Source organism: Mobula birostris, chromosome 17 (assembly GCF_030028105.1).
Source record: "Mobula birostris isolate sMobBir1 chromosome 17, sMobBir1.hap1, whole genome shotgun sequence".
NCBI lineage: Eukaryota > Metazoa > Chordata > Chondrichthyes > Myliobatiformes > Myliobatidae > Mobula > Mobula birostris.
In genome coordinates this window covers 26,776,036-26,801,395 of record NC_092386.1, presented here as the reverse complement: position 1 = coordinate 26,801,395, position 25,360 = coordinate 26,776,036, and the positions used below count along the sequence as shown (strand labels likewise).

Below are 25,360 nucleotides of genomic sequence, written 5' to 3'. Positions count from 1 at the left end.
AGACAGCTTGCCGAGAACACTAATGATGGTGTGTTAGACTGAGTCGTCGCAGGTTGGGATGGTGCAGTGGCCCCCACCCTCTAGGCCGCTGAGCGATACATTGCCGTGAAGAACGCAGGGGTCCAGTGGTAGCCGGGAGGTACACAGCACATCTTTAAGAAAAAAGCCGAAACAAACATGCTAATCAATTAGGTGCCGCCAGTAATCGTCAGCCCAGATCAGTGCCGATTTCCGATTGCGTCGTCCCTGATCTGGGCAGACAATTACGTGTTGGCGGCACCTAATTAGCATATTTATTTCGGCTTTTTTCTTAAAGATGTGCTGTGTGCCTCCCGGCTACCTTTGCATTCTCTGTGCATCGGTATCTCTCCGTGGCCTGGGGGTTAGGGTGGTGGGACACTGGGGTGTCATCTCGTCGTCTATTTCCATTAGAGCAGGCAGCTCATCTTCTTCTATCTCTGCCCGCCTCGATGTCGAAGGTTGAGGTTCATCGTCTGCTGTGGCTGATGTGGAAGGCTTGCTTGACTGCTGAGCCTCGCGCATTTTTCTATCACACAGTTCTTTAATAAGGACTCAAAACATCCTGCAAATATCCCCTAAACCGACGTACCTTTTCAAAATTAAAGTCGTACTTTATCATTACTCATTCGGTTTCGATTGTTATCCTTTTTTCTTCCAATTGCATCAGCTCTTCATCTGTCAGTTCTTGGTCATGGGATGCCAAAACCTCTTCAACATCATGTTCGTCAGCTTCCACAAGTCAAACTCACTTTGTCCTTACTTCGTTCACCACGATCAAAACGCTTAATTATGTCTAGTTTTACCGTAAGTGTAACACCCTTATGAGCTCTTTCAGGCTTTTCCGATACCATAGAACTCACCTTGCAAACGGCTGCTCACGGGCACGTGTCAAAGCAAAGCAGTTCCGAATCAGGGGGAGAGCAGCTGCCTTTTATCGCACGCTGATTTTTTCGCACGTTGAATTTTTTTTTCCTAACAGTGAGGTTTCGTAAAGTGAACGTTCAAAAAGCGGGGGGCACCTTATATAACTATATGAAAGGCTGAATTAGAGTAAAAAGAAAGAATCTTTGCCATTACTATTGCATGATGGTAAATGTGTGTACATGTGCCTATGTGGTGTGTGGGTGCTAATTACTGATCCAAAAACGCAACAGTACCTAACACTATACAGTGACAGGTCTGTGCAGTAAAAATCCACACACAAAATCAACATTTTCATATTTATTTCAATATATGCAGATGATTCCACTTCAACCCTTTAACTTTAGTGTGAAATTCCATGAACATTTGGAGTCCACAAGAAGATTTGTTCTGACTCCTTAATTAACTGGCAATATAATCAATGACATAGCACGTAACACATCTCGGTTTGGTTTTCAACACGTACAATATGGAAAATGTGACAGGAACAAAAAAATGATTGCAATGTCTTTTAGCTTTAGGAAGTACAATTCTATAGAAGGGTGTCTATATTAATAACCTGAAATTCATAAATATCAAATATAGATTGATACAGTCATTCTAAACTGTCACTGGAATGCAACAAAACGAGAAAATATAAGAGCAGTCCCATGAATTTTGCAGCCTCAAATGACAATATCAAATTAAAGCCATTATTGCTGTTCAGTCTATCCTAGAGCTACATCACAATTTTTATTTGTATTTTTGAATCAAATATATCCTTTCTAAATCTGGCTGAGGACAAATCTAAAAATCACATCATGGTTAGAACATCAATTCATCCAAAAATATTGTCAATAAATATAAATCTACTGAGGGGACCTTTTGGTCTGACAGCATTCAGCTACTGAATTTTTAGTAAAAAGGAGTGAAAGCCAAGAACAATTGACTGGTATAGCTATCAAAAAGTGGTAACATCTTAGCAATGCTGCATAACCGGGAACAGTTCATTTGATTTCTTCAGCGTGTATTATGTGATGAAAACTTCTCAGTCATTAAATTTGCAGTTGACAAGTGTGTGTTCCGTGGATGAGAACATCTTGTTCATGTAAGAGAATCCAACTGTGCTTGAATAGTTTCCAACTATAGAAGATTAAAAAATATATATTTTAGATAAGTCTTATTCATTGACCATTATGTTGGCGAACATCTGAATGCAAAAAAATGCGGAACATTGGAAAGGAATTTGATTGAGTTCAGTTTGGTCAAGGTTAGCTCGGTATAGATTTTTATCACTTCAGATTCTATTACCTTAAGACAGTTCACAGGCTATACAAACCATAGGTCCAAATAGATGCAATGCCTTGGAACTTGTATAGAGAAATGATAGCAAGTAAATGAATGCTGGCTGCTACAATGGAGAACACCTGATAGTAATTTCTTATGTATGTTACAGAGAAATCTAAGCTTCTGTCAGTGATTCTCCGTTTATCTACAGTTTTTGCAGCCTTCATTGTAATCTGCACAGCGTAACTCAGTCTTTAAATAACATTTAACAGTAGATTCAGCTGATTTGCACCCCCCCAACAAAATTGGTGGACTGTCATTACCTCAGATAAATCTTTAAAAATATCCCATTGTAAAGTAATAAGCTTTAAAAAAAACAAATTGCTTTATATGAGTAAAGGTTATATGGTTAATGTAAAAATCACACTATCACATGAATATTCCAACCATTATTTTGTTACCTGTAAGATGTTTAGAATGTTAATTAGAAATTCTCTTATATAAAAAGAACTTCCTCTTTGGTTGACTGTGCATTGCTCAGAGATGACAATATCACTGTTATTGGATGCCATAGATCCCCCAGGACTGACGTCTAACAGCAAATGGCATCAGGAGAGACGAGGCCCATGCCATAGAAATACAGTACAATGAATGCAACTGTGAGCAGGCACTTCGCCCCAACAACAAAATGTGATTGGTCGCTCACATCTTCCATTGACAGATCTGTTCTGCTTTCTGCTGCTTCTGAGTCACGAATATCCCAACCTAAAATCCGAAGTCAGATAAATTTCTAGCTTAGGCCCTCAGACTCAATAACCACTATATATCACAGAATCAGCTTTTATTCTGGGAATCCCTCGTGTAGACATACATGTCAGCCTCTAATGTGGGAGGAAGCCTAAAGCATGCTCAGTCTATTTTAGCTATATCAGAATGATTGAAGAAATCTTTTAAATTGAGGTTATTGCCAGAGAGAGACCTGCACTGAGCACAGCTGCATTTCAGTATCATAGTAATCAATCTACAACTGCAAGAAAAAGTTTGTGAACCTGGTTTTCAGCATAATTACTCATAAAAAATGGTCTGATCATCATCTAAGTCACAATAATGGACAAACACAATCTGCCTAAACTAGTAACACACAAACATTTGTATTCTACCTTTGTTTGTTGAACATATAGTTTAATCATTCATAATCCAGGCTGGAAAAAGTATGAACCCTTGTATTTAAGAACTGTTAGAACCTCCTTTAGTAGCAATAATCTCCACCATACATTTCCTGTAGCTGCTGATCAGACTTGCACAATGGCGAGGAGGAATCTTAGACCATTTCTCCATACAAAACTGTTTCAGTTCATCAATATTTCTGGGATACCTTGCACGAACATTCCTCTTCAGATCATGCCACAGCATCTCACTTGGGTTAAGATCTGGACTCTGACTTGGCCATTTCAAAACACAAATTTTCTTCCTTTTAAACCATTCTGCTGTTGGCTTACTGTTCTTTTTCGATCACTGTCTTGTTGCATCATCCAACTTCAATTAAGCTTCAGTTGACAGACCGCTACCCTGACATTCTCATGTAATATGTCTTGATACAATTTTTAATTCATTTTTCCCTCAATAACTGCAAGCTGTCCAGGCCCTGAGGCAGCAAAGCAGCCCCAAAACCATGATACTCCTTCCGCCATGCTTCACAATCAGGATGAGGTTTTGGTGTTGGTGTCTAGTTCCCTTTTCTCTCCAAACATAGGTGTGCATTTCTGCCAAAAAGTTCAAGTTTTGTCTCATCTGTCCACAGAACATTGTCCTAGAAGCATTGTGGAACATCCAGGTGGTCTTTTACAACCTTGAGACGTGCAGCAATACTTCTTTTTTGGAGAGAAGTGGTTTTCTCTGTGCTGTCATTCCATGAACACCATCCTAGTTCAGTATTTTTTTCTTATAGTGGATACATGAACAAAGACTTTAGTAAGTTCTAAAGATGTCTGCAAGTCTTATTGCTGCTACCCTTGGATTTTTTTTCACCTCCTTCAGCACTGCAAGTTGTGATCTTTGCAGGACACCCACTCCTAGGGAGAGTAGCCACAGTACTGAATTTCCTCCAATTTATCTTACTAAGGACTGATGATCACTAAGGTCTTTAGAAATACTTTTGTAGCCTTTCCAGCTTATGCATCCCTACAATTCTTCTTCTAAGGCCCTCTGAAAGTTGTTCTGATCAAGGCATGGTGCACATAAACAGATCTTTCTTGTGAAGAGCAGGCTCTATCAGTAACCTGACATTGCGTGTCTTTTTATAGAGCAGGACACCCCTGCAGCCTACACCTCCAATCTCATCTCATTGATTGGAACACCCACCTCTAAATAGCTTTTGTAGAAGGTATTAAGAATCAACAAACTCATTCGTAAGGACAGTGATGTTGTGGGGATGGAACTGGACTCTCTCACAGTGGTGTCTGAAAAGAGGATGCTGTCTAAGTTGCATGCCATCTTGGTCAATGTCTCCCATCCACTACATAAGGTACCGGGTGGGCACAGAAGTACATTCAGCCAGAGACTCATTCCACCGAGATGCAGCACAGAGCGTCATAGGAAGTCATTCCTGCCTGTGGCCATCAAACTTTACAACTCCTCCCTTGGAGGGTCAGACACCCTGAGCCAATAGGCTGGTCCTGGACTTATTTCATAATTTACTGGCATAATTTACATATTACTATTTAACTATTTATGGTTCTATTACTATTTATTACTTATGGTGCAACTGTAACGAAAACCAATTTCCCCCGGGATCAATAAAATATGACTATGACTATTACCCCAGAGGTTCACATACTTTGTTGAACCTAGACTGAGATTGTTTAAATGGTGTACTATGAATTTACAAGGAGTACAATTGTTTGTGTGTAATCAATTTAGGCAGATTGTGTTTCTCTATTACTGTGACTTAGGTGAAGATCTGACCACATTTTTTAAGTAATTAATGCAGAAAACCAGGTAATTGCAAAGGGTTCACAAACTTTTTCTTGCAACTGTATGTTCACCCATATAATGCTCGATTCATTTCTGAATCAGGATTCAAGACCAAATATTTGATTAAGCCCATCGCACAGCTCAGCTTCAGGTGGACAGCCAAGGACGCAGGCAGAGAGTGGAGGGAGTCAATTTCTACATAAAGAGTTGCAGTTTTCCTTTCCTTCCATCCCATAAGCCCACCCCACAGAACTTCTACTGGATTTACTGAGAAAATGGTGTCCTGTATCAATATCATTTGGCCAACTCAGTACTGGTATAAAATCTCAGTTGAAATCAATACACTCACAGGTTCTGTACCAGATTTAAACACAATGTCCATAAACAGATTCCCCAGCAGATTCCTAAGATTCAGTTTCTGAAATTGAACACCAGTTTTGGTACCAGGCTTGCATGTACTTAAAGAAGCTATTTGTTCAGGAACTTATGGAGTCTACCAGTACCAATCAACCCATAGCATGTCAACATGGTGTACTATGTTCAAGCCTCAGTATGTGGTTACCATGAACACTGCCCTCACCAATTCAGGATGATAATAAACTCAACACCAATTTGACCAAAATCATGGGCTCAGGAAACAGTGACCTTATATTTATAGCTCAATTGCAAGCTAACTGAGCAGTCAGTGAGCCAGAGAGGTTTTGGAGGCAAGAAGCAACTTTATTTTAATTGTTCAGTTTTGCAGTAATGGTAAGTCTGATTGCTTGCTACAAAGACAACATTAGTAAGTGGGCCGTCAATTGAGATTTGCCATAAAATTTAAAAAAATCTTACCTTATTGTAAAAATCTAGAAGTTCTCTATGGTTAAACTCCACAAAAATGCTTTCTGTATTCTGTATAACAAAAACAAAAGGATTTTTTTCATTTTTTATATTAGCTATAAAAATGCAACTCAGTTTATTACACATATGATAAAAGCAGTCAATTTATAGGCAGATGAAAAACTAGTGGAATGGAAGACAAAAGTATTCTGAGCAAAAAAAATTAGATTAATTAAATATTTGACATTTTCCCACATCACTCAGCTGCAGAAAAGTTAATTATTTTTCCAGACATCTTTAAACTTGCAGTGATCGAAACATTTGTAATGAATACCAGTCTAATCCTCAGAAACGAGTGAATTTAGAAAACACCCACAAGGTCAATGGGACATCAAACATCATGAAAATCTGTGAAAATTAAGACAGTTAAAACTCATCCTTCTTCTACAAATAACAAACATGGCAGTTTTTAATCCAATTTTCCAGTTATTGATTACATAATGATTTATGTCTTATAGATTAATGATAAAGTACGTGAAAGCAAGCAGAATTTTTCAGAACAGTGTCTTAATTGGCACAAATCAGCATCTCAGCTTCACCCTTAAATCAAATAGAAAGCTACAAAAAGAACATTCTATTCAAGTTTTTTTGTCATTCAACTGTATACAAGTACAGTATACCGTCAAATGAAACAACGTTCTTCTGGACCAAGGTGCACAACACAGTACATAAAATAATATTGCCACAAGTAAATTAACAAATAATATAATATATTCTAGAATACTGACATTTAGCATAGGGTGCATTTATAACACAAGTCAAAAAGTAATTAGTATAACACTACTGGCGCTTCATATAGGTAGCGGTATTCACCCAGCGAACGATACTGGTGCATCTTGTAAAGATGGAAAATAAATGTCATAAATTCTCGTAATGGCCTATCAGTCCACAGAGCTTTAAAGATGTTTCAGCTTTCAACATGGCTCACCTCCAGGTAGTTTTATATGTGTATAATAATGCTGTGATTTGAAGTTTTGGAAAGCACCCATAAGAACATTTACTTGGCAATATTTTACAACTACGATGGGAGTCAATTAGGTAACTTCTTCGTTAATTGCACAATGATTCAACAGCAAATGGTTAACACTTTTAGAAACCCGTATACCAACCATTTAGTCTCCTCTAATGACTTTGCCATCTGTATGGTATCAAAACTTTGTCTCATTCCCTTTGTTTCTTTTTGCCAGAAGAAACTATTTTTCCCATGTGGAGATATATTGAGTTCTTTCTCTGGCTAGTCATTGAATCATAGAGTACGACAGCACAGAAAGAGGTACTTTTGCCCATCTAGTCTGTGCCAAACTATTAATCTGCCCAGTTTTATTAAACTGCACATAGACCATACCCCTCCCCCTCCATGTACCTATCCAAATTTCTCTTCAATGTTGAAAGCAAACCTACATTCACCACTTCTGCTGGCAGCTCATTCTACACTCTCACAACCCCCAGAGTGAAGATCCTCCTCATGTTCCCCTTATACATTTCACCTTTCACCCTTAACCCATGACCTCTAGTTCTAGTCTCACCCAACCTCAGTGGAAAAAGCCTGCTTGCATTTACCCTTCCTATGCCCCTCATAATTGTGTATACCTCTTACTACCTTTAAAACATCTCCAGCTTCCACATCTTCCTGGTTAATGGTAATCCAACCTTGGATTATTTCCTATATTTAACTGAGGAAAAAAAATTCTTAACACAATATAATCTTTTATTTTCTGCACAGAAAGCAAGCACAACAGTCTGATTATTTCTAGCTATCACTGTAATAGTCATTGGTTTCATCTGAGGAAAGGAGACATTACTGCAAGAGAGGAAGGCCCAGAACTTCAAAAATAATCTGATCAGTTTTCATCTGAAATCCATCCAACCAAAATAAAACTTAGGTAAACAAACTGATCAAAAAAGATTACTTACATAATTATTGGTGTTAGACTAGAGTTTTATTGTAAGGTGAAGAGTAAGAAAACACAGCAGCAGAGTCATCCCATAGTGGGTAATGTGGAAAATTCAGCTTTTCACTAATATATGAGTGACACAGGGTGCCGTGCGCAATCCTGATTTGATGGAGATAGACATGAGAGAACGGAGGAACATCTGGAGAAACTTCTGAAATGCCTTTTTCGCTGCCGCTGTTGCTGTGTGATCCAGAATCTCCGGAGGGGAAGGCCCCGAATCCTCAGCTTTTCTTGTTGCTCGGCGGCCGGGACAGGGTCGAAGCACTCGGCAGAGATGGTGCTCGATGCTCGGTGGCTTGAAGTTTTCGGACAGACTCAGGGTGGGCTGTGGTCGGGTGTTTCCAATGCATAGACAGTTGCTAGTGCCTGGAGGTTTATGGCAGAGAGAGTTTCTCCCTTCTGCCGCCTGCTATCGGGGACTATCTGGAGTCGATCGGAACTTGACTTTTTTTTTACCATTCCCATGGTTTGCTCTTTATCAAATTATGGTATTGCTTTGCATTGCTGTAACTATATGTTATAATTATGTGGTCTTATCAGTGTAGTCTTTGGTTTGTCTTGTTTTTTTTGTGGTATCATTCTTGTATCATTTCTTAATGCATGCATGCCTTTCTAAATGACAATAAACGAGGACTGAGTGTCCTCATAATCTATATAAAGCGCCACTGTGAATAAGTAACAATGACCATGGGGATGATGGTTCCTTGGTAAGCTGTTCTGCAGCAACAGTTGCCTTCTAATCCTATCCGCTGAACTATAAAGTCAAAGATCCAAGGACTTCAACGTGTCAACAACAGTCGAGGATGGACTCTTTCTTTGTTCAATTCAACCCATTCTAAACTATTTCAAATTTAAACCATTTAAACATGAGTTCATCAAAAGGTGTGGTACAGTTTAATAATACTGAAACTTTCATTATGTTTAAGTTCCACATTTTTCTTTGCGTGTGAAAGAATGCTGAAGTTGTCATGATATACCAACATGGAACACTACCAGAAATTGAAACAGTCCCACCTAAACAGACAAGAAAGATGCCCCTTACACATGGAAAGACTAGTTGTGGAGATCCATAATTTAAAGAGATGTACACAACATTATATCAATTACATGACAGAGAAAAACCTAAAAGTCGGAACTATAATCAAAATGCTGGAACACAAAAAAATGTTAGGAAATATCATTTCAACAGATTTATTTTCCCAGAAGTTACCCCAACAGAAAATTGTTTACATTCAACAGTACCCTCTACCCAAAAACAAATTACACGTTTGTTTTGTTCTCTGGACACATTTCAGAGAGTCTACTTTCTATCTCTCCCACTTCTTCCACAGACACATGCTCTCTTAGTGCAGTTGAAAAATTATCAATTCATTGACTGCTACCGTAAACATTTATTTGGTGTACAATCCTCATCTCTCGAGGCCTCATCATCTCAGAGCTACTCCCTGTGTTCTAACCATCTCTCACACATCCCCACCACTTCCCCACATTTAAAAGCTATCTTGTTTTCTCTCTTCCCCAGTCCTTTGGGGTTGAAGGGACAAATAAATCAACCATGATCAAATGGCAGAGTAGGCATGATGGGCCAAATGGCTCATGGAAGGACCTCTGACCTGAACCATTCACTTATTCCTTTTTCCGCAAGTGCTGATGGCCCTGCAGTGTTTCCAGTCTTTTTTACCCTCTTTTTAAACTCAAGTCTAAACTTTGCCATTTTCTCTCACCACTTCATACTCTGGCCCAAGAGAAAGTGTTTTTCCTTTTCCATTTACTTATATGTATAAAACTATAATTATTTATACATTCTTAAGTACACATTGAGATGATATAAAAGGAAATTAGACACTTAAATAGATAATTATGTACTGTGGTAATTCTAATCTATTAGGCTAAGTAATGGTATTAGTTGTTAAGAAAAATAGTAATAATAGTTTCCATATAACTCTTCTGGACCATTTCCACTGGTCTAAAATGTTGTATGTAAGCCTATGTAACAACCATTGTAGGTGTTTATATCCTAATTTGTTCATGCTTGCTCCTGCCCGCAGACATAATTACCCAATCCCTATGTACTTATTTACTTAATTTTTTCATTTTTTATCCCTTTCCCAAATCTTTCCCTTTACTTGTGTTAATTCTCTATTTTCCAAAAGAAAAAAAAAGACATTTAGACTAGGGGTGCTTACGTTAGCAATATTACTGTGTTGATGAGAAGAGCAGTATAAATCATTAGGAGAGTCATCTAAAGTCTGCTCGCATTGGGGTTATATATTCAATCCATTTATTCCAGATTTGATCAAATTTTTCTTTTTGAATTCTCAGGGAGTAAGTCAACTTTTCCATTTTAAATATTTCCAAGATAATTTCGTGCCAATCTTCCAATGTAGGTGGTATTGGATTTAGCCACTTTCTAGTGATTGATTTCTTACTTGCCGCTAAGAGGGCCTGCAGCAACTTTATATCTTCCTTCTGTTCAAGAAACAATACATGCCCCAAATAGAGTGTCTCAAAGTTCAGAGGTATCTGGGACCTAAGTACCTTAACTAATGTTCTATGAATACCTTCCCAATATAGACTTAATTTAGGGCAATCCCAGAAAATATGAAAATGATTTGCCTCCTTGGAGCCGCACCTTCTCCAACACGTCACGTTTGTATCTTTATATTTTTCCTGATATGGGGTCTTGAAGTATCTTATAATGTTTTTCCAACAATGTTCTCTCCAAGTCAAAGAATTAGTCGAGGACCATTGAAAGCTGCAGATTTTCCCCCAAGCCTCCTCTGAAAGTACCAACCCCGCTTCTTTCTCCCACTTCTCTTTAATATACAGTGTATTTACATTTTTAGCATGGGAGAGTGCATTATATAATCGAGAAACTGATTTACTAGGTATTGAACTGCAAGCCGAATTCAGAATCTTGAAAAATTCTAATTCTACTGTTGATAGGTCTATATATCTACAACTCTGGTTAACATAGTTTCGTACTTGAAGGTACCTAAAAAAGTCATTGTGTTTTAGGCCATGTTTGTCCTGCAGGATTTGGGAACTTTGTAATACTCTTTTATCTATAAATGAGAGGTAGGTTGTAAGACCTTTCTTTATCCATAGCTCAAATCTTTTATCTACTCTGTTGAGAAGGAATTCGGTATCATATGCACACCATCTAAAGAGTTTTAGCATGTTATTAATTCCACATGAATTAACCACCTTCTGCCATACTTTTAATGTAAGATTTATCCAACTGTTTTTAAATTTTTCCAACTGGGCCATCAATCCTTTGTCAGCTATTGAGGCCTGTAGAGGAAAACTGTCAACTAATCCAAATTGTATTTCCTTCCATCTAGCCTTATATTCCCTATTACACCAATATAACAGAGGGGTTATCTGTGAGGCATAAAAATAATTTCTCAGGCAAGGAAGAACCATACCTCCTCCTTCCTTCCCTAACTGTAAGGTGTTATATCGAATTCTAGGTTTCTTTCCTTGCCAAATGAAGCGGGAAATCCATTTGTCCCATTCCCTGAATTGATTATCATCCACCTCCACTGGTAAAGTACGGAAAAGATACAATAACCGAGGAAGAATATTCATTTTTATAGTATTTATCCTTGAATTTAAACTTAAAAAGGGGATAAGATTCCATCTATGCATATCTGCTTTTATCTCTGAGATTAATGGCCCATAATTTACCTGTGACAGTGTTGAAAGATCCTTCCGCAGGGTTATTCCTAAATATTTTAATGATTTAGCTTCCCACTTAAGATCGTATGTATCCTGCAATTTTTTGGATGGAGTATAATTTAGGGACATAACCTGTGTTTTCTTTACATTTATTTTATAACCTGATATTTTCCCAAAGTCATCCAACAGTGTAAACAATCCTATAAATGATTTTTCTGGTTCACTCAGATAGACCAAAACATCATCTGCAAATTTATTTTATAACCTGATATTTTCCCAAAGTCATCCAACAGTGTAAACAATCCTATAAATGATTTTTCTGGTTCACTCAGATAGACCAAAACATCATCTGCAAATAACGCCACTTTCTGTTCAATCCCTGCCACCTTGATACCTTTTACGATTTCGCTCTGTCTTATTAGTTGGGCAAGCGGTTCAATATATAGTGCAAAAAGGAGAGGAGAAATTGGGCATCCCTGTCTAGTGCCTCTCTCTAAGATGAAAGAGTCAGAGAGGTCCGCATTTATCTTAATTCGGGCTGTAGGGCTGTCATATAGAGTCTGAATTACTTTAATAAACTTTTCTTGAAAGCTGAATCTTCCTAACACTCTGTATAGGAATGCCCAACTAACCAAATCAAAAGCTTTCTCAGCATCCTACTACCATTGTCTGTCTCGTTCTTATTAACCTGTTCTAATATGTGCAGAGTTCTCCTTATGTTGTCCTGTGTTTGTCTTTGTTGAATAAATCCAGTCTGGTCTAAATGGATTAGGCCAGGTAAAAGCTTTTCCAATCTGCGCGCTAATATAAATGTAAATAGTTTGTAATCTAAATTAAGAACACTAATTGGCCGATAATTGCCACATTCTAGTTTATCTTTACCCTCTTTAGGAATAACTCAAATAATCGCTTCTCTCCAGGAAGGTGGAGTTTCTCCTCTCTGCAAGATCCAATTAAAGGTGTTAAGTAGTAATGGGGCTAACTGTGTCTTCAGGGACTTGTACCACTCTGAGGTAAACCCATCAGAACCCAGGGACTTTCCAGCCTTTAACCTAGAGATGGCCACGTTCAGTTCTTTGACAGTTACTGGTTCTAATAAACTTTCATTTTGTAAATCTGTAAGTTTAGGTAGTTCTAAATAATTCAATACACTGTCTATATAGGGCTCATTGGGGGCCCGAGGTTGGGAGTACAGCTCTCGATAATATGTTTCAAAACTCTCTTGAATTTTCCCTATTGTACTCTCCACAAGCTTTGTCTTTGGATTCTTTATTTTATGAATTGAGAAAGTGTTTTTCCAAAAGGACATATGTTAATTACTTTAGAAACACTGTCATCCTGAATTTCTATCTTGCTCATTAAAAATCCATGCAATTCATATACTACACTAAAACAATAATTTTGAACATTATGTTTAAATTTAATGTCAACAGTCAGATATTTTTTCAGGTCAAGAAAATGCTCTTCAATAGGGTAAATCACAAAATCATTGTGCAGAATTTGGCTGCAGCAGCAGAGATCATTGAAAATCATGGCAAGCTGTTATCCAAACCTTCTCCTCACAATATGAGAGGATTATTAGTCAATGTCTACATTAACTTGAGGTATAAAATTGTTTGTTGTTGATTTGGCTGACGTTGATTTTGCAGCAACAGAAGAAGGTAACAAGTTAAAGTTCAAGTTTGCTCTTCCCTTTCATTCATAAATGGGACAGAGGAGTTGTTGACAGCTCAGCTTGTAAATGATCTTGAGTAATTGACCCACTGCAGTTCTAGTTAGGAGGAGCTTCCACAGTGCTCCCAGAACTGTGACCTAGCAGCCACAAAGGAACAGCAATATAGTCCCAATTCTATATGACATGATTTTTAAAAGCACACTCCAGGTAGCAGAGTCTTCAACAATTACAGTCCTTGTCCTTTGAGTGAATAGAGCTTGTAGCTTTACCAGGTGCTGTCAAGGTAGTTTTAGCAAGTTAGTGCAATCAGTCTCAAATTATTGAGTCCAATTTAGGTGATTTATGTTGGCTGCAAAAAAAAAATGCTTAAACTAACAAATGTTGTTCAACCATTCCCCCCCCCCCAAAGATTAATCATCGGAGTAATTATACAAATTAATGGTACAGGAAACAGCCACTAAGAACATTGTGTCAATGGTGGCTGAGAAATCTAATTTAAGATTAATCCCACTTCACACATCTCAATTCACAGATCTCAATTCACAGCTTTACAGAATATGGTTCTGCATGGGCTCCTTATGTAATTTTAGGTGACTACATAACAAAATGTAAAGACTATTGATACCAAGTAGTCATTCTTCCGTCATATGAAACCAACAAGGTTAATCTTTCACAGCTGCAACGATTTTAGATTTGTTTAGTCTACTTCAAGACATTGACTTCAAAGTACTAGAGACAAAATAGCAACTAATGTTAAGCTAGTCACTCTTCCTTTAAAAAAAAGCTTCACAATTTTGAAGAAGAGATGTATAGTCAATCAATGTTTGAGAATGCTGTGTTGTTGTAGTCTAAAACAGTACTAATTTAGATAGGATTTTTTTGTCAGTAGTGTAGGATGTCTGGTGTTATGATCCAATACCATGGAGTAATAAGTTGCAAGTTTTAAATCCAACAAGGTAAAAGAAAGAAGGTACAAGTATCCACAATCAGCAAGCGATATACAATAGAGAGCCTAAAAGTAAAATAGCAAGTTAAAATAGGATATTCGGTGGCAATTTAAATAAAGAGATTATTTTAATAGTATACAAAATCTGTCATAACTTAGTGCAGGCATCCCATTTAAGCTTCTGGTCACCTGCCACAGCTTTACTGTAGTAAGCTGGTTAATTCTAAATCAAATAAATTCATAAACAAATATCATTTGAAATGAAGAATCAGGTCTATGTGCAAACAGGTCCCTAAATTAGAATTTAAATGAGCTTGATTAATTGGATTGTTTAGATAAAATTGTAAGACCATGTAAGTCCAGCATCACAACACAAATTTGGATAAAACGTTCCTATATCAATCTCCGACACTTATCCTTGGACAAGGGAGACAATTAGTATAGATTACAAACTCCCAAATTTTGATACACATTTCCAAGTCATCTCTGGAAAGAATTCAGAAATAACGTCATAGTGGTGCATTTCACTTAATTTCGATGTAACTGTAGAGGTAGGTGTTTATTAGGCAATGTAAGAGTCACACTGCAGACCCACTCTCATCTCCATCTCTTCAGAGTGCAGCTTATGTGTTGTCCACAGACAGATTTCCTAGGTCCTTTGTTCAAAACTGAAGTGTTCTAAGCCTAGCTGTCTTCATTTCTGTGCCAGTTTCTCCTCGCCAAATTGGTACACAAGCTGCTGGTGAATCTGAAAGCAAATACGTCGTGCCTGGATAGGGTGCACTAGACACCATTCTAAAGAATAATAATGTTTGCTGATACTTTAATCACTCAACAGCGACGGCTGTGTTTTCAGTTGATGGATTGGTAGAGCAGGCTTGATGGGTCAAATGCCTAATTCTGCCCCCATATCTAATGGGTCTTATGTCTTGCCTTATAACCCAGAATTCCTTCCCAATTCTTCTTCAATTCAACTGTTCTCATCAGAATGTATTTGCTTTAATTTTTACCTTATGACATAGTGTCAAATTTTGTTAAAAAATTGTTCCTGTGGAAAAGCATGTGAGGTTTTATTCAGTTAGAGGAGCTCTATCAATTCAGCTTGTTGTTACTGATGTTTCTAAAAGACAATGATTACTTGATCCAGGCAGTGAAGGCTGATGCAATGCACAATATTATCATCAGGAAAGAAGCAGAATAGATAAGAAAAGCAAATGATAAGAAATGTAATAGTATTTTTAATTATGTAGGGCATAAGCTGATGCTTGCAGACTTTTATTTCCAAAATTAATACTTTTCAATGGAATGGGAACGGTAGAATTATAGAAAAAATACAGGACAAAGTGCAAGGAATCACCCTTGCAATAATAAAACAAATCTAAATTACAGTGGAAACAAATGCAATGAAGGGTTAATTATAAAGGCAACAATTATACTTCATTAAAATAAATGAAAGAAGATGAAACAGTCCATTTGAAAATATGGTTACAGTTGATCCACAGCAAAGGGAGTTGTGCTTTTGCAAACTGGTTTTGTGGGCTGGATGAACAATCCTCCAGCTTTGTTCATGCCAAAGGACCCTGAAATAGAGCAGTGTGTGGTCCACATAATCACCACTTTGATGCCATAGAGACTGTATTGCAGGTTTTAATGCTATTTTCACGTAATTGGATTGGAGATAGATTGCCAGCATATCTATCTAACATCAGTAACAACATTACTTGTTCAAACATGACAACTTTACTTCAAAATGAACTTGGTATGCATTTTTGATTTTTCTTTCATTCGTACAGTTTGAAAAAGTAAATCAAGGATTCACAGATCCCAAATTATCTTATACCCAAATATATCTGTGTGCTTCTCATCTACAATTGCGAAATTTAAACGTAGGTTTAAAGCACTATGGAGCATGACAACTATGCAGTCATTTTGCAAAAAAACATACCTGAGTAACATTTCACTCTATTACCAATAAAAGAATAACAACTTCTGGAGTCAATCATTCACAGACATTTGCCTCTACTGAGGGACTGATGCAAACCAGCTTAGGGAGGAAAATATTCTCTCTTTGCAGAGCAATTTTTAAGCAGACATTTCCTTTATAGCCTGGAATTTTTTTTGATTTATGACAGCTCACAACATATCCTATTACTGCTCTCAAGTGAGGAACTTTGGGAATGATGGTTACGTATATTTAAAATCCTAACTAGTATGGGTCACATTTATTGTAATCTTTGTCCAGTATAGAAACCAGAACATTGCCTTTCATCTTCCTTTGCACTTCAAACAAACTCTCAGGTGAAAGTCAAGAGACAACCTGAGTCCTACAATAAGTGAAGGATAATAGTGAAGAAGAAAAAAAAATTCAGATGGTGGATATGTGAAATAAAAGCAGAATCGGAGTTGTAATGGAAGGTCATCAACCTAAAATATTTATAGTTTCCATAGATGTTGTACAATCCAGAATACTGCCAATTTATTTTTTTTAAATTTTATGCAAGGGATATTATTAGACCTACATGCAATGCAACATTGGTCACAATAGTCAAGATTCAAGATTGTTCAACGTCACAAGTTTCTTGTACACAAGTGTAAAGGGGAATAAAATAATTGTTACTCCAGATCCAATGCAGCACTAAAAAACACAATAAACAACACAATAAATATAAATACTGTTTGTAAGGAGATCGTACGCTCTCCCTGTAAATGCATGGGTTTCCTCCCACAGTCCAAAGATGTACTGTTTGGTAGGATTTTGGTAGGATAATTTGTAAATTGTCCTGTGGTTAGGCTAGGGTTAAATCAGGGGTTGCTGGGTAGTGCGGCTCTAAGGGCCAGAAGGGTCTATTCCATGCTACATCGAAATAAATAAATAGCTTGCTTATATATATATATATATATATACACACACACACACGTTTGTAGATTGACTGTATGTATTGTACATAAATTGACGCTCGGAATGGAGTTCCTGTACATCAGGTGGCTCCTGACAGGAAATGTTAAAGCAGTAAACACAAAGTGGGTAGACTGGACCCAGTGATGCGTTAGGCTGTTTTGACTACCCAACGTAGAGGCTTTCTGTCTGCTGGAGTACAGTTTCTATACCATGCAGTGATACAGAATGTTAAGTGCTCTCTACTGTGCATCTGCAGAAGGTTGAGAGTTTTAATGTGCGTTGTCCAGCTCTCTTCAGCCTCCTCAGAAAGCAGAGGTATTAGTGAGCTTTCATGATTGAGTAGGATATGTTCTGGGATCCTGAGAAGTTGTGCGAGATGCGCACTCCAGGAGTTTAAAACTGCTCACCGTTTCCCCTGCTGTGCCCCCGATGTAAAGAGGGGTGTGAGTGGTGCAAGCCATAACCATTTCCTTGTCTTGTCGACAATGAGGGAGAGGCTATTTTCCTGGTACCAGGCCTCAAGCTCTTTCATCTCCTCTCTGTTGGTCATCTCACTGTTATCGGTGATGAGCCTCACCACTGTCCTGTCATCGGAGAACTTGACTACGTGACTACTTAAGCTTCTTGTCCGTGCAAATTGTGTGCAAGTGCAGTGTAAGGCCGTGAGCTCAGCACACAAGTGGGGGGGGGGCATCCCTGTTGAGGGTGGTGGGGAGGGTGCACAAAATGGTAATTTAGAAAAATCTTATTGTCCAGCGAGCATACATTCTGGGAATTATTTTGATACGTTCTGTTTTAAATGGCTAAAAGAACTGAAATGCTAGGGAAATACTCACTGTGATGATTTTAACTACACTGGACAGCAGGATAATCTATAGAAAGTTTACCAAAATCATTGAGAGGAACTTTATCATCTTATTCAAACTACTAACAGAGTATTGAAGGCAGATGGCAAGCAGAGGAACAGGAGAAAGAGGATGAGAAGGGGTGGAAGAGGGAAAATAAGGAACAGAAATGAATATCTTGAACATACAGTATGAGAGGAGAGGAATTAATACGATAAACACAAAGACCTTTTCAAATCAAAAATACTCATTATTGAGATGAATTTGCAATTAGAAAACTGCTCTGAAAATAATGAATATTTCCAAGTTGTAGTTTAACAATGATGAGTCGAATGGAAGCATTTTCCACTCCAGTAGATCACTGGTCCGATACATAAGAAAAATTCATCAAGTAAAAAGCCTAGACGTTTCTAAAGAGAACCTTTACACTTTTTATCCATCTCACAAGGACTCCAAACGAGTCTGTGCTGTGGTTTGCTTCGCATCCATCAAGTTTAACAACGAAACCCGGGGGTTGGAAATAAAAATCACACCTTTTGATTTAAGTGAAAGGAAAAAATGTGAAGCCCTCCAGGCTGCAGATGACAAAATGATTGGAGAACATTTGAAATTTCAACATAACTGAGGCCAATAAAGTTATTTATATAGGTGCTAAAGATGTAATTTTAACAGCTGAAAGCTCTTTACCACCTCTCTACCTACTGGTACTCGACATCCTTACAACGAGCTAGTAACAATACTTCTGTTGTTATTATACTGGGCACACCTCAGCTAATTCCATAGCCCAAGGCTGCTGGCAATATTTTAAACCATCAAATGAGAAGAGTTGATTTAACTTAATCGCACACTCAAGTTTACATAATCATTGCTGATAACTGCAGAAACCATCTGTTCTCTTGAAAATCAAGATTCTAATATACTTAATGCATATAATCAACATAATTTACTGCACAGAAAGCAGTTAAGGAAAACAGCAATTTATTCATAAGAATATTTTGGTCTAGAAATTCATCTACTCAGAAATCGGAGAGCTGGAACAGCAATGCATTAGCACTGTTTTGTTTTTAAGTTGCAGAAAGGTTACAGTCTTCAATTATGACCTTTTTTCCCCTACAGGGACTTTGAGATTGCAAACAACCACCCCCCACTACCACCACAAACAGAACTAGAGTTAAAAAATCAAGAGTAAAGAATCAGTGCCATATATCATGTGCAGCAATAAGACACAACTACCAGCTTGGCCACCCACATGCAGCCACATAGCTCCAGTGCTGATGAAACCTGCTCAATCCTGGCACAACATTTGTAAGAGTGTTCTTGCAATTAACATAGCTGCAAAAAAAAACGGGATGAGATCCACAACACAAAAGAGCCCCTTGGTGACAGAACGGTGCAAGAATCCATTGGGGGTTACAGCTAAACACCACAAACAAAAGATGTCCCAGGTCATAGCTTCAAGGAGTAAAACCCCCAAGGAACATGGGGACATGCAGGAAGGAATACCATGACCTCCAAAAATGCAAGATGAGGCCCTAACATTCATGTTACTAATCTAACATATGTGATAGCCTTTAGTTCCAACACTATGGCCATTCAGTCAGTACCTCACCCTCCCCCTACAATCTTGGCCCCAGAATGACAGCTCCCAGTCATCTAGCTACAGACATGTACAAACCGATCGAGCTAGGCAAGCACTGGGAAACCACCTCACTAACTGGCTCCATTTTACAGAAAGGGTGCAAACTTTTGATTTTTTAGATGATAACCAAACAAAAAGTCATCTAGATGTATTTATAAAGCTGTGATGTTGTCTTTTAATTTTTTTCTTTCAACAGCTGTTGAAACGCGAACCATTGTGCAGGCTACCAACCAACTGCATTTGGTTGAAAATTGTTAATTGAATGTTCATGCCACTGGATTGTACACAACCAGTTCTTTTAGACTTCATTTAGCCTTCAGCTGCAACTCCTCTCTACCCACCATCAAGACCTTAAACAGGCCTTCCAGGCAAAATGGAGATTCAGAAGCACCTGCTGCAACCTTCTCTACTGTAGTCAGTGCTCTTATTGTGGCCTCCTCTGTATCGGCAAGGTCAAGCAATAACTGAGTAGCCATTTTGCAGAGCACCTGCACTCTGTTTGTATTGGCCATCCTGATTTCCCATTGTATGTCATTCCCTTCCCATTTCCATTGACAATAAACTGGACTGGTCAAAGAACACTGAGGCTGTCTACAAGAAGGGTCAGAGCCGTCTCTACTTCCTGAGGAGACTGACGTCCTTTAACATCTGCCGGACAATGCTGAGGATGTTCTACGAGTCTGTGGTGGCCAGTGCTATCATGTTTGCTGTTGTGTGTTGGGGCAGCAGGCTGAGGGTAGCAGACACCAACAGAATCAACAAACTTATTCGTAAGGCCAGTGATGTTGTGGGGATGGAACTAGACTCTCTGACGGTGGTGTCTGAAAAAGGGATGCTGTCCAAGTTGCATGTCATCTTGGACAATGTCTCCCATCCACTACATAATGTACTGGGTGGGCACAGGAGTACATTCAGCCAGAGACTCATTCCACCGAGATGCAACACAGAGCGTCATAGGAAGTCATTCCTGCCTGTGGCCATCAAACTTTACAACTCCTCCCTTGGAGGGTCAGACACCCTGAGCCAATAGGCTGGTCCTGGACTTATTTCCTGGCACAATTTACGTATTACTATTGTTACGTACCCCGTAACTGGGTTGCCAAACCAGCAGAAATGGATCACTCAGTTGGAGTCTGGATTACTAGAACTAAGAAAGTTTTATTAAAGAAACAAGCAACACAGTACTCTAATCAAAAGGATAATAAATGCAACAGTTCACCAATGATAAACACACATGTACACAGAATTAAGATAACAGGATCAATCAAGTTCTATCGTTGTCTAGGGGTAAATGACCAGTTTCAAAGTGACACAAAGTTCAGTTCAATTTAGTTCAGTTCAGTTCGCAGTAATCGCTGCCGTGGGAGATGGACAGTGGGGGGAAGGAGAGAGAGAGAGCAAAACGAATGAATATTCAAACGGCTTCCACACACAGACCTTCGATATTCTTCGCAGTCAGCTTTCGTGCGAGCCCTTTGTGATGTCATCTGAGGTCACCGACCGTGACCCCTCCGTTTCCAGATACGATCATTTCTCTGCGGTGAACCTGGCACCCAGGCAAGGGTGGACACACACCAGGTTCCCGCCAATTGTGCCTTTCCACCCTGTGCGTCTATGGCTTGTCCCGCGATCAGCCGTCCAAAACTTCCCACCGACTTGTGGGAGACACACCGCTTCCAGGGTCTCGTTACCTCGGGGTGTCGTGTGTGTCCTGCCTTAGCGAACCTGTCCCTTTTTATCCCCCTGCTGGGGTATCACCTGTCCATCACTTCCAAACAGTTCAGGATTCAAAGGGGGAGCCGATCTCGACAGCTCTCCTTCTGTTAAACTCTCCTGTCCCTTCATTAACATCTCCAAATGCTGCTCCATTGTTTTCCTTATCTCTCTTTCTCCTGAAGACAGGTGGCAGACCAACTGCTGATCCCACTGGTGCCAGCACAGGACAGCTAACATCTTAATCTATGTGTATTCTTGTCACACTATTTAACTATTTATGGTTTTATTACTATTTATTATTTATGGTGCAACTGTAACAAAAACCAATTTCCCCCGGGATCAATAAAGTATGACTATGACTATTCCCACACCAACCTGTTCAGCTTTGGCCTTCTCCACAACAATGGCAATGTACTTCTTTTTTTTCGCTAATTAAAAACATAGCAAATATAGTCCCCACTCCCAGGTCGGCAGAACGAGCAAGGAATCAGCGAGGTATATATTTATTTTATAATTATTCCACGCTTTTCAACCCATTTTGAAATGACTCATTTCAGCCACTTTTCCACAAAGGCCCCATACATGCTATTGTTTTTGTCCCTATCAATGACGGGAAAGGGGTTAAAAACTCAGGAGCCTGTGGTCAACATGGAGTCAGAAGGATACCCTGCGGTGTTATATGAAGTCTTGCCAAACACCAGTTCAGATACGTCTACTGTGAAGGCACATTCCACAAGGAGAGACAGGAGATCCACTATGCTAGCCTGCCATAAACAAATCAACAAAGCAGTGCTGACAGGACGAATCAGATGAGGTTCAAGGGAAATGCATTCCAGACAAGGTTAGAAAAGATGCATCTCACAATGCTTGAAAAGTTGCCTGTTAGTCCAAATGCACAAGATGATAAGCAGCATTTAGACTAAGATGTGATAGCTAACATCTCTCAGAACATCATACGGAGCAACAAGAGCATCAATTATACAATATTAATCATCTATAGCTGAAATTAAAAGGCCGCACATTGTCAATTTTTTTCTTCTGTACTGCAGAATGTCTTAACATCTTTGCTTACAACACAAAGTAGCAGGACAGATTGAAAGTAATCCTTCTACCCACTCCAGTTATTAATATGTCAGGTTGAAGAGGGTGGAGAATGCAAATTCAAGAAGCCTTAGGTAGAGGAAAAGAAACAAAAATAATGCAATTTAGGTTTGCAAGACAAGCACAGTATTATTAACGTCAATCCAACACAGCAAGTTGGTGATTTACTTCAAGATGGCTTCAAGTATTTTGCTGATCACAATTGATATTCTACTGACTTCAGTTAAAAAAACCCTTATACCATTCAAAGAAATCAGGACTATCCAAAAGAAAAAAAATCCTCATCTCAAATGTTTAATTAATTTCACAGCATGCAGTATATTTTCATGAATTCTATTCTGGGTGCTCGTTATCCCTAATTAAATACTTAACACATCTTACTGCAACATTTTTGCTATTGACAAATAAAACTATTTGCATATCTTGTAAACAGGTGGGTGTAATTCATTAAAGGCAAAATAATTTAAATTCATACACTGCGTATCAGAGATTCAAATTAACCACCGTCTACAATTACTGAGAATTGGTCAAGAAAACTAATTTTCACAAAAATATACAAAGAAGAGTCACATAATTGTATCTAAAGGCATACATTCAGTGGGCACTTTGTTAGGTACACCTACACACCTGCTCATTAATGCAAATATCTAATCAGCCAATCATATGTCAGCAACTCAATGCAGAAAAGCAAGCCGATATGGTCAAGGAGTTCAGTTGTTGATTAGATCAAACATCAGAATGGGGAAGAAATGTGATCTAAGTGACTTTGACTGTGAAATGATTGGTGATGCCAGACAGGGTAACTTGTGCTTCTCAGAAACTGTTGATCTCTTGGGATATTCACATACAACAGTCCCTACGGTTTACAGAGAATGGTACAAAAAACAAAAAAAAAATAGTGAGCAACAAGACAAAAGCTTGAACCAGTCTGGAGTATGGCCAGACTGGTTCAAACTGACAGGAGGCAACAATAACTCAAATAAACACGCGTTGCAACAGCAGAACAGCATCTCTGAATGCACAACCTTGAAATGGATGGGCTACAGCAGCAGAAGACCACAAACATACAAATACAGAAGGTACCTAATAAAGTGGCCAATGAGTGTTAAGATGAAGCCACACTCAAGTTAGAGGAACAACACCTTATATTCCATCTGGGCAGCCTCCAACCTGATGGCATGAACATTGATGTCTCTAACTTCCGTTATTGCCCCCCTCCCCTTCTTACCCCATCCCTTATTTATATATTTACCTATTTATTTATTTATTTATTTATTATTTTTTTCTTTCTCTCTTTTTTGTCTCTGTCCCTCTCACAATAACTCCTTGCCTGCTCTCCATCTTCCTCTGGTGCTCCTCTCCCCCTTTCTTTCTCCCCAGGCCTCCTATCCCATGATCCTCTCCCTTCTCCAGCTCTGTATCCCTTTTGCCAATCAACTTTCCAGCTCTTAGCTTCATCCCTCCCCCTCCTGTCTTTTCCTATCATTTTGGATCTCCCCCTCCCCCTCTCAAATCTCTTACTATCTCTTCTTTCAGTTAGTTCTGACGAAGGGTCTCGGCCCCAAACGTCGACTGTACTTCTTCCTATAGATGCTGCCTGGCCTGCTGCATTCCACCAGCATTTTGTGCGTGTTGCTTGAATTTCCAGCATCTGCAGATTTCCTCGTGTTTCAGTGTATATTCTATGTATTTTGAAATTGATTCAAATATCTGAAAAATCTGCAATTCCAGCATATTGTGTATTCCACCTCCCAACAATGATGAAGACCCTTTTATGAAACATATAAAGCTCAATCATAAAGCAGAGGCAGGATCCTTAAAAGTCATGACAAGTCAGATGAGCAAAACTTGAACATTATATTCACCCATCAATTCATCTAAACATCTTCACACTGAACTCAAAAGTATAAAACATTTATTTTTACCAGAAGTGGAAGTTAGAATTTAGAGATATAATTGGACATAGAGGATGGTGTAAGTATTACCTATTAAAATGCAAATTAGGCACTTTATTGCAGCATGCCAACACTTTAACATTGCTCCAAATGGTACTGAATATCCCACAAGAATGATAAGTATACCCCAGGCACAGGAAGATTGGGTCATAAACTGTTTCTCTACCATAGCTCTAGAAAAAAAAACTATATCTCAGTCAAAGACTGTACCTAGAGATTACGTCAGAATATGCTGTTGTATCTGATAGAACTAGAGCATTACTTCAAGATCTAAAGGAAGATGGGGGAAAAAAGATAGAAATAGAAGGAGCAATTGTGGGAAAGTTACTTGAATATATATCCAAAGAAAAAGCAAATGAATATTTTGAGAGATTGGTATGTGGGAAAGGTAGATCATGTCTAACCAGTAAACAGTTTTTGAAGAGATAATGAGAATGCTGGGCAGGGATGTTTCTAGCATGTTGTTTTTCCAGACTTCCAAAAGGAATTTGATAAAACTCTATACTAGAGATTATTGTTAAATAATAGCTTGAAGCTTAGAAAGTCACTGACTGACTGGATTTGACAACTGGGGTTGCAGCTTTTCATCAAATAAGTGAATACCACAATGAAGAAATGGATGAGGACAGAAAAGACTGATTCCAATCAGCCATGATGCAACAAATGACCTCCTCCCGTGCCTTAAGAGTGTACAATTCTACAGTTTCGATTGAGACATTGAGTTACCCATCCAAACTTACAGATGACACTAAGAGGTACAGTAAAGAAAGGACGGCACCACTTCTTGACGCTTAATAGTGGCAGAGCAATGGCAAATAATGACAGCAACCATTAAACAGTGAAAATGAAATGAAGTATTTTCCTCTCAGTAATAGATTTAGTAGA

General features: G+C 38.5%; 1 protein-coding gene across 3 annotated transcripts in view; it reads right to left on the bottom strand.

Annotated features, from left to right (window-relative positions):
- Positions 1-1,234: 1,234 nt before the first annotated feature.
- The window catches only part of commd10 (COMM domain containing 10), a 74,902-nt gene continuing 50,776 nt past the window's right edge, over positions 1,235-25,360 (bottom strand). Inside the window, exons 6-7 of one of the 3 annotated variants that reach the window (XM_072281420.1) lie at positions 6,016-6,075; positions 1,235-2,064 (exon numbers count right to left, since the gene is read on the bottom strand). In XM_072281420.1, coding sequence (XP_072137521.1) covers positions 2,026-2,064; positions 6,016-6,075 — 99 coding nt within the window. In that variant the 3' untranslated portion in view covers positions 1,235-2,025. Of the gene's footprint in view, positions 2,065-6,015; positions 6,076-25,360 lie in introns of those variants that run through there. The other 2 variants (XR_011889515.1, XR_011889514.1) reach the window with 2 other exon arrangements.